This window comes from Alexandromys fortis, unplaced genomic scaffold, assembly GCF_014885135.2.
Source record: "Alexandromys fortis isolate MF-2015 unplaced genomic scaffold, M_Fortis_MF-2015_v1.1 scaffold_6, whole genome shotgun sequence".
Lineage (NCBI taxonomy): Eukaryota > Metazoa > Chordata > Mammalia > Rodentia > Cricetidae > Alexandromys > Alexandromys fortis.
Genome location: NW_026067902.1, coordinates 898,160 through 908,378, shown reverse-complemented (window position 1 = coordinate 908,378; position 10,219 = coordinate 898,160). Strand labels below are relative to the sequence as shown.

Here is a 10,219-nt window from a genome sequence, read left to right as displayed (position 1 = left end):
TTCCTTACTTTGTGGAAGGAGGCTAAGTTTCTAAGACTCATCTAAAGAGCAGAAAGCTCAGTTTCACACATTCAGAAGAGGATCAGGGTGAGGTGCTCGGATGGGGTAGGGAGACAGAAATGAAAAAAAGTTAGGAGAGGGCCTCAGTAAGTAGTTCAGACAAGCCTGGAACTCACTGCGTATTCCTAACTGCCAAACTAGCCTAGATCTAGCAATCATCCTGCCTCTAGCTTCCCAATAGTGCGATCACAGGACTGTGCCACCATAGCCTAGAACGTTACTCCTAAGGTCTTTAGTTTAAAATAGGATTTTCTGATATCGACAGAGGAAAACCACAAAGGTAAGCTTGGAAATAATCAGCTGTAAACTTGGTATTGCCCAACAAACCACAGTTTCCTTTAATGATAACGAGAAGAAACAGACCTCTTATGGTTGTTGTATTGAAAGAATAAGGGGTAATGAGTAAGCCAGAGGTATTTGTGGACTAGGACCCTATGGTAATCATCTGCCTCACAACAGAAGAATCAGTGGCAAAATCAAGACCAGGCGTCATTTCTTACCACCCTACATAGGCTAATTCAACTAATACATTGTTTCATTTTATGGGCAGAAAAACTGAGATATAGAGAAGGTAAATGCTCCTCTAAGGTTATATGATTTAAAAAAAATGATGCATTACTGGTAAGAATTAGAATGCTCTGTTTTACTGACTTCTGTCTGTCTTGAATTTTTTGGTGGCCCAGGACACTTTATCATGTTATAATTTTATATGTTGTATGGTATATATGTTTATTATGTGGGTTACAGATGTTGCTGTTGTGATTTTAAGATTCACCATGGGGAAAGATTTACATTGATCATTTGAATCCCGTTACTTGCACAGTTCAGTGACATTGCATATATACTCATTCTTGTTCAATGACCAATGACAACAATTTTCTCCTCCGTTCCAAACGAAACTCTGTACCCATTAGGTAACAATTCCCCAGTACCTTGTTTCTTCAATTCCTAGCAGTGACTCATGGGTGTTATTTTCTGGCATAAAAAATATTTATAAGCAGTGAAAAAAATGTAACTATATGCAAAGGGGAAAGGATTCAGTAAGGAGAAAAAAATTGTAACTAGCCCTTCAGTACTGTGAACTCTGTGAGTGTGCTGTGTATATCTTTAAAAGTCTCTCCACCTCTCAGCCCGCCTCCTCGGTGTTTACCCCTGGAATTTTCTGCCTCCAAGTTTCCTCTGCCTCAGAGAGCAGCTAACAAGGCAAATTCCTTTGTAGTTTCAGAAGCAGGCTTGTTGCCATGGAGTCCACAATGCCACTGGAGTAGACTAGTAAAAGGTAACCACTAAAGATCCTGTCCATAGATAGGCTGTGGTTCTTCTTCTGGAAAAGCCTGACTGGTAGGATTCCTTTAAGGGCTCAGCCCCAAAGTGTTTTATGTCATCACTTCAGCTACTTCAAAACTGAAGCTACAGGAGACCTCTGAAAGAGAACCTACTGGGCTCAAAGGCTTCCCACCAATGGCCAATCCTAGAGGTACTACTGTTATTAATGGGACTTTCCACAGCCCCAAGACTCAGCACAGCAAATGGCAAAGCACTGACGGTGTGAAAAATGGAATCCCAAAAGAAGCCCAGGTAAGAAGCTATCCCCTACATCCTTAATCTGCATGGTCCAAATATTTTCGTATTTCTTAGCAGCATCATTTAAGGTAGTCTTTACTCAAAGTTTCTCTTGGGGAATGTTTTATTGTCTTGACTCAGCCAATCAGCTAATATTTGTTATGTGTGTCTGCTACAAAGCTTAGAGGTGGCTATAAGGGAATTTCTTCTGTAGACAAAAGAAGATGTAGACAGAGTCACGAGGTCCCAGAATCTATAAAATAAAAAGTTTGTAAACTTTTCATTTCCTATCAAGCATTGGGGAGGGGGTATCAAGATTGTAAAAGATCAAACTCTTTGAGCTACCAAGCAACTTGCTACACTCACAAATGGTTCAGAAAGAGAGAGAGAGAGAGAGAGAGAGAGAGAGAGAGAGAGAGAGAGAGAGAGAGAAGTGATGGGTAAATCTTGCTGAGATTATGGGGTAGATAATGCTTGTCCCTGATGCATATGAAATGCCTTTCTGGTTGAAAAAAAATTTTTTGGTGTTTAACAGAGTATTGTCATAGCCACAGCCTGATTAGAGACTGGGGTCTCTCTTTGGAATCGGACTCCTTCCCTCCAGTATCCCTTTCTAAAAACCACTTCTGGAAGTGGCGCTTAGGGTGTTCTGCACACTGAAAGCAAGCAAGGTCTTTAAAACAGACTTTCCAGTTATTTCCATTTCGCATTTTTCCCTCTTTGGGGCCTCTGCTCTTATAAAATATTTGAGGGTATGTAATAGGGAAGAGAGACTCAAACAACTATTCAAAATAGCATCTCAGATCTGTGGGGTTCTTGAAGAAAAGCATTTGTGCATGTCACATACCTTGCCAAGACTTTCTGGTCTGAGTCACACGGTGAGCTAACCTGCCTTAAGGACAAGCTTGAATAGACAGATAGGCAATCTCACTGTGGGGGAATTGGCAGAGCTGTGTGTAGAACCTCATGGAATCCTCCCCTTGTGAGCCAGCCTCTGCTTGAGGAAAATGTTAGGTTGTGCCAAACACCTAGAACAGAGAGGTCTGGCTGGGGACAGGCCTCCATACTCTGAATCAAATTTGCATGCCCACTTGGGAGGTGCAAGGGGCACTCAGGATCCTGGCTTGTGTGGTAAATGGTATGGCCCCTAAGTGTATCCATCTTTTATCCAAAGGCATTTGGAAGCACCTACCAGAAATCTCAGGCTGAAGCAGGATGGAGAGAAAGGGCATTAGAAAACTCACGGGACTGTACATCCTCCGCTCAGATCATTGCTAAGATGCCCCTTGTCCCTGAAGTACCTGTTTCACTAGACACTCTTTACCCCCTAGATTTTTCTGATTCTTGGGTATCTTATTTGACCATAGATGCCTTCAAAACAAGTTTTTCTTTTTTTTTACTTATCTTGATTTCATAACTATATCCTAGTGTTTGAAACTGAAAGAGTAAATAGAAAACACAGACATTCCTATGTAAGAGTAAGGTCCCTCCTGTACATGAGTGTAACTGTACAAGTCTGTAACATACTTAGTCATGGAAGCTTCTGGAAGTGCATACATAATGTCACTACTGTGGACTTTCCGGACAGCTCTTTCTGAGAAGATCCTGTTTGCTAAGATATATTTAGATGTTTCTAAGTTGAAATTGGCTTTCACTAAGGCGCTCAGTTATGTCTTAATAAATATTTCCCTGAAATAATAAACTCTGCTGAGTTCATAACAGAATGAAGTAAAAAGGACCTATGTTCTCCTTCTAAAGTGTGAATAAAGTTGTCTTTATTATCATGATCCTCAGGCAAAAGTTCTACCTCATGGGCCTCTTAACAAGCTATGTCTTGGCCAACAGTCTTGCCTGTTGGCAAAAGCAATCCATGGGAGCTTGTAGATGTTTGAGGTCAGTGGTCTTTCAAATGCTTTGCCAGACTTAGGGCTTTCAGGACAGTGCCTCAAACCCTACCCGTTCCAATGAAGATCTCTTTAGCTTTTCTTCTGCTTCTTTGTATGCACACAGACATACAGTTGCCACTTTCACATACAGGCTACTCTGTAGTATTCTATTGGTAAACAATTTCCCAGCGTAACAAGCAAAAGATAAACACTGTTAGGCAGGAACTTGGGAATGTCCTCCACTTTCTTCCAGTGTAGCTTGCTGTGAACTCTGTGATTCCAGTATATAGGCTTAGTAGCCCAACCTCACAACTGAACAGGAGCCAGAACTTTTCCACTTGGAAAACATCTAGAGTTTCTTTCTGGAGCTTTTCAGAGCCTTAATCCTATTGCCTTTCCTTTCTTGTTAAGCCCCGTATGATCCAGGGATGAACTGAAATGGGCTTTCACCACTGATTAAGTCCATTCTTTGCTCACTTCTAATATGGCCCCTGTGTTGTTATGCTTGCTAGAATGCTATTGTCCAAGACAACTGAGCCTCCCTCCCCACGAGCATATCCAGGTGAAGCTTGGTTGGCTTTCGATACCCTTAAATTTTATGAACTCTTTCCTGGACAGTTGCAAAGTTTTTAAATTTTGCCTTTGGCTTCTATTTGTTACCAAGTCTCACCATCAAGATGACTGAAAGTGGTCAATATTATCCTTTGAAAGCTTGGATAATTCATTGCTTCAAAAGTTTCTTCTTCAATATAAACTGTTCTTCATTCTTAATCTCATCCTTTATAAAAAAAAATTCATGGCATAGACACAATGCAGGCAAGTTCTTGCGACACTAGCTGTGAGAACAGAGATAAATGACATAGAATCTCTGCGAAATGAGACTTAATGGAAGATCCTTGGGTTAGCTGTACTCATGAACTCAAAAGGAATTTAGGGAGACCAACCTCACTCGAGCTTCCTTTCTGGTGATGTGATCTCTTTCTTTCCCATATATTCCCACAATTAAGATGTCATATCAGAAGATCCTCATAAGACCTGAGCCAATACTGGCATTATACCCTTGAACATCCTGTATTGTTACTTTCATAATTTTTTATCTTGATAAAATTATATTATTTCAGACATTTTGTTTTTAATAATCTTATCAAAATGGAAATGTATTGCAAACTAGTTCTTCATAATTATTACCAGACATGTGACTGTGGCAGTAGTTCTGTAGTTGGAAGATAGGATGTTAGAGAGTTTGAAGGAGCAGACTAGAGATATCTCTGACTCTGCAGCCAGTGTTGTAGACCATTCCATGAGATATTGAAAGACAAGGATACTAGGGAACTAATCTCAGATGGCAATAAGGAACCTATCAGAAATTAGAGGAAAGGACTCCATACCAGAAGCAAAGGGAGGATAAATAGACTGTGCTTTCTAGCTGGAGGAACTGGACAGTCACAGTATAAAAGCTATTGGAGGGATCAGAGGAACTGCCACCACCATCTCAGGAAAAAAAAAATGCATAAGCACTGAGCTATGTAGACCATGCTTGAGATTTAGATAATTGTAATTTCGTCACCCCAGAAGACTGGATTATCCTAGTAAGTGATGTACACAAACCTTACCCACTGAATTAAGCAAAAAAGAAAACAAATAAATCAAATCCCATATCATTTCCATGAATTTTCATAGAGCAGAACCTTGGCAATATCACCAATTTTTAACAATATAAAAATTTAAAACTTTACACAGTATCATAAAATACAGTGAAAACTTAAAATTTGCAATATAAATGAAGGGATGGACAGTAGAGATGGCTCAGTGGATAAGAGCACTTGCTTTTTGTCAGAAGACCAGGGTTCAAGTCTCAGCACCCACATGGTGGCTCACAATCCCCCATAACTCTGTCTGCAGGAGATCTGGCACCCTCTTCTGACCTTCACAATCACAATGAATATGTGCTATTCACTTATACACATAGAAACAAAACACTCATATAAACTAAATAAAAAAGGAAAACAAATAGAAAAACATTATTTGAAAGGATAAAATAATGAGGGATAATTAGTACTATGTTATACATGAAATAATTAGAGCCTTTTATAGGAACAAAAATTATATGTTTATAAAATTCATACATAAAATAGAGGATATTATATATTTTAAAAATAGTATTTACATAGAGAACTCTATTGTAATTATAGCATAAATTTTAAGATCCAAGCTGGGCAGTAAATGCAGATGCCTTTAATCCCAGCACTCAGGAAGCAGAAGCAGGAGGATCTCTGTGAGTTCAGTGCCAGCCTGGTCTACAGAGCTAGTTCCAAGATATCCAGAGCTATGTAATGAGACCTTGTCTCAAAAAAACAAAACAGACAAAAAATATTCAAGATCCACAAAAGGAGAGGCTAAAAACTTATCAGCATAAAAATCAAGCATTTCTTTTGAATGACAAAACCAAAATTACATATGAAAAAAAGACAATACTATAAAATCATCAAAAGCCATATTATAGGCCAGGAAAATGTTTACAATTCACAAAATTAAATGAAAAAAATCTATGGGGACATTTAGAACCAAACATTGAAAATTCTACAGAAAAAATAGGAAAAATATACATATTTTTTAAAAGGTGAGAGGGAGCTCACTGACTCTGGACTGACAGTGAAGGGACCAGCATAAAACCAAACTAGGTCCTCTGAATGTGGGTGACAGTTGTATGGCTGGGGCAGACTGGGGCCACTGGCAGTGCGACCAGGATTTATTTTTAGTTGAACTGGCATTTTGGAGTCCATTCTCTGTGGAGGGATACCTTGCTCAATGTAGATATAGTAGTGAGGGCCTTGGTCCTGCCTCAAAGTGATGTGCTAGACCTTATAGACTCCCCATGAGAAGCCTTATCCTTTCTCTCTGGGGAGTGGATGGGGTGGGGGAAAGAGAAAGGAGCGGGAAAAGGGAAGAGAATGGGAACTGGGATTGGTATGTAAAGGGGGGAAAGATTGTTTTTAAAAAACAAATTTCAATTGAAAAAAGGTGAGACGGGGATGGAGGAGGGATTGCCATTGAATCACAAAGAAATAAAGACCCGCTTTCTTAGCTTTGTCTGTGAAGTGAGCAATCAGGCTGGAATGCAGTTTGAAGATCTCGTCCTATAGATCAGGACAACACCAGTGGAAAAACTAACAAAATTTTCAGTCACTGCTTGGTGTCAGTCATTTAACATAATAGCAATATTGCTAAGCTGATCTTTATTTTCATTTTTGTATAGATAAGAAAACTCAGGTGCTAAGAGCATAAGTGACTTCTCAAGGCCACAAACAGCTAGAGAAAAAAAACTGTGCCATGAGTCATTCACCCGGAAGGACTTGGGCTCCCACTGTAAGCTCAGAATCCTGCAACACCCTGCTGTCCTTCCTACTGCACACCATTCTGTAGTTGAAAGTGTCAAAATTAACCGTGAAAATAATAATTCTAATACTCCCCAGCATGCACTGAGCTCTTTCAAAGCACCGGGCACTCTAAGTGTCTTACAGCCACTATCTCACTGCGTTCTACTTGACTTGCTTCCGCAGTGAGGAAACAAAAAGCTTAATCAAAGTCACCTGCTTATAATAATCAAAACAAAGTTTGGAAATAAGGTTTGTTCAATCCTTGATCACAAGGCTTTGTTCCTTAATTTACACTGCCTCTCTAAACGCAAACCAGTATTAGGAGTGAGTTTCGCTCCCCCATTGCAAAGAGGCCCACGGCATCCAACATTAAAGGTTAGTGTTAGTAGGGGTTGTAGGTATTATGGGTTGATTTGTCCTTCCTCTTTGGTTCCTAATAAAAATGTGAGGTCTTTTTCACAGGTAACTCCACACTCACCATTAGAGTTTTGCCTATACAACACTGTCCAACCACAGACACTCCAAGGCAGTGAACTACTCAACTCCATGCTTCGCTTTAAATAATTCTGAGTTGAAAAACATAGATGCCTTCGTGACCTTGAGTCATGTGGACACAGAGTTAAGCCTATAGGGAGCCCTAGAGCTAAGTTGCCTGGTAGTTTAGAATGGCAGTCACTTTCAGAAGCTCACGATATGCCATCTTTTCTAGAAAGGACTGGTGTCTGCACAGTAAGTGAAAGGTAAGTGTGGATTTTTTTTATGGCATTTCCCGTTGAGAGATAGAATCTCATGCTGTTCCCCTGGAATCTAGATTTGGCCTAATGGCTTACATAGCTAATACAGAATGACTAAGGGGCAGCCTGGGACTCCTGAGACTCAGCTCGAGAAGTCCTCAAGAGAGAACCCAGTCTTAAGAGAATAGTAACTCTTAGAACTTAGATAGCATTCTTATCAGGAACACAAGTAGAAAAGGTAAAGCCCAAGGAGTAAGAAGAAATTGTCTGTGCTGTGTATGTTCTTAGCCGAGATGACTCACTAACTTGCCCACCATGTGAGTGAGCAAGCTTCATGGGGGCTTCACTCTCCTGGGGGCCTGTCCGTTTCAATTCATTCTTGTGTCCCGTCTGAGCTCTGCCAAATGGCACGTTTCCAAATGGTGGCTGTTTTAAATGTTGTAAAGTTTCATGAGTCAGCAATAGAAAATGGACACGCAAGCATTCTATTTCTTTAAAAATGCATAGAGAAGTCATGTTCTCATAACCCATTTTCCACACTTATACCTACATGTTGAGGAGTTTGTTTTGAACACCCATTACTCTCCAGTTTTGGCTTTGATGCCTTTTCTCAGGTTGTAAGCAAACATTTGCCTTATTTTGTTCAGTTTTATTTTGTTTGGTATGAAGGTTCATGTGTTTAACTCTTAAACTAGAGATGTACCTAGCTACAAAATCCTAATACAGCAACTCAAATACCTTCCACACAAAATCCAAAATGAACCTGGGAAGGCAACAAATGGTCTGTTCACCTTCACATTCTTGGGCTGTTGTATTCACATCTGGTCCAGGAATGCACGAGCTAGAATTCTTGTCATTGTCTCTTCACACCACTAAACATCCTTAGTAAATTCATTTCTCTCTCTGCCTATAGTGAAGCCCAATATTATCTATTAAAATTACCCATCAACCCTTTTACTTTCTACTGCTACTGTAGGAGTGTCTGGTATAGTAGGAGCTTGGTAAATTTCAGACATAAACTCCGAATTCCTCATCCAGTGGAAACTTAGCAATCTTCACGTGGTTTGGTTTACCGGAAGTATTTGTCACAACTATTCACTTCCCCCTTACTATTGTCTGAATGTTGGCTGAGAGTTTCCTCCAAGAGTTCACATGTTAAAGCCTTGGTACTTGGTATGGTGGCACCAAGGTGAAAGGCCTTTTGAAAGCTAAGCCTAGTGAAAAGCGATTAGATAACAGAGACTGCCCGTGGAAATAATGAAGGTAGTTCTTGCGAGAGCCTGCATGGCCCTCATGAGAGGAGGTCACAAGAGGGCATCCAGTCCCTAAGTAAAATCTCTTTGTCTGTAAGTGATCTCTTATTCTTTTCCACGAAGTAAGAGAGTCAAGGGAACCCTTGCCAGGGCCATCACTCAGCCTCCAAGACTGTCAGTGAAATAAATCTCTCTGTAGATACTCAACTTCAGGTTTGCAAAAAGTAATGAAAAAAATGACTGGTACCCTTCTTTCTTAAGACATGCCTGCTCTTGATTTCCCTCCTTTGTCAGGAACTATTCCTTTCTAGGGTCTGTTCTTGTTTCTTGCTCATGTCTCTAACCTGTAAACAATGGCAACCCAAGGCTCAACTCTTGTACCTTTTCTATTTTTCCAGTCACACCATTGGCTCTTCATAGCACTATCTACCTTTCATGGCGGTCTGATCTTGCTTCTTCACTATACCTACACTACGTATTTGTGAATCTCAGTCTTCCTCGGGGATCGTTGGTCACTGTTCCATGAGGGTGGAGGGAGCCGAAATGGGGTACCAGGATCAGACATCTCTGGATATGATGGCAATAACCCTCTGGAGAGATGACTTTCAGTAAGGCAACACAACTTTATCCCACAGTCTAGGAAATACGTAGGAGTGGGAAGCGTGAGGATAAACCCTAATTTGTATTAAGTATGTTGCGCTCCTTTCATATAAGTGTACCAGTGGAAGCGCAGCTTTATCAAAATGGCTGGAGCATTAACCTAATTATCACGTGAGGAACAGGGGAAAAGCATTTGCAGGAGCTGCATTAAGTGTCATCCTTGAGATAAGTCAGGCATCCAGGCCTAGAGACATCCTTCAGCTAAGGTTAGTTAGGGATCAGGAAGCTTCTGCTGGGGGAATAAAGTCCTCCACGTTGCTGAGCTTGGAGAGAGCTGCCAGGCCAGGATAGACTGCAACTTATGATCAGCAGAGCTTCCGAACAGGACCTCCAAACAGGTATTTGCAAACAATTATTAGGCGCGCACACATACATACATACACACACACACACACACAAACACACACATATACACACAGACACACTTGACACCCAATTTAATCTCTGTCCCTCTGTCCTTAGATGACCAAAAAGTTCTTAAACTTAACTTATAAGCAACAGAGTTCCTGATACTCCTCTCTCCATTGCTCAAATCTGTTCTGGTTATAACCTTCTCTTCTCAATTAAAAAACTCTATCTTTTTTGTGATCAAAAACTTAGGTATCACTCATGATATTTCCTCTTTCATTTTATCCATTTTATATTCAATTCCCGCCTCCTCTCTCTCCCTCCCTCCCCAACCCCCC

The 10,219-nt window shown here is 40.5% G+C and overlaps 1 protein-coding gene across 1 annotated transcript in view; it reads left to right on the top strand.

Moving 5' to 3' along the window:
* Positions 1 to 1,277: 1,277 nt before the first annotated feature.
* The window catches only part of Sptlc3 (serine palmitoyltransferase long chain base subunit 3), a 123,026-nt gene continuing 114,084 nt past the window's right edge, over positions 1,278 to 10,219 (top strand). Inside the window, exon 1 of the mRNA XM_050134314.1 lies at positions 1,278 to 1,638. Within this exon, the coding sequence (XP_049990271.1) occupies positions 1,522 to 1,638 (117 nt within the window). The 5' untranslated portion in view covers positions 1,278 to 1,521. The remainder of the gene's footprint in view (positions 1,639 to 10,219) is intronic.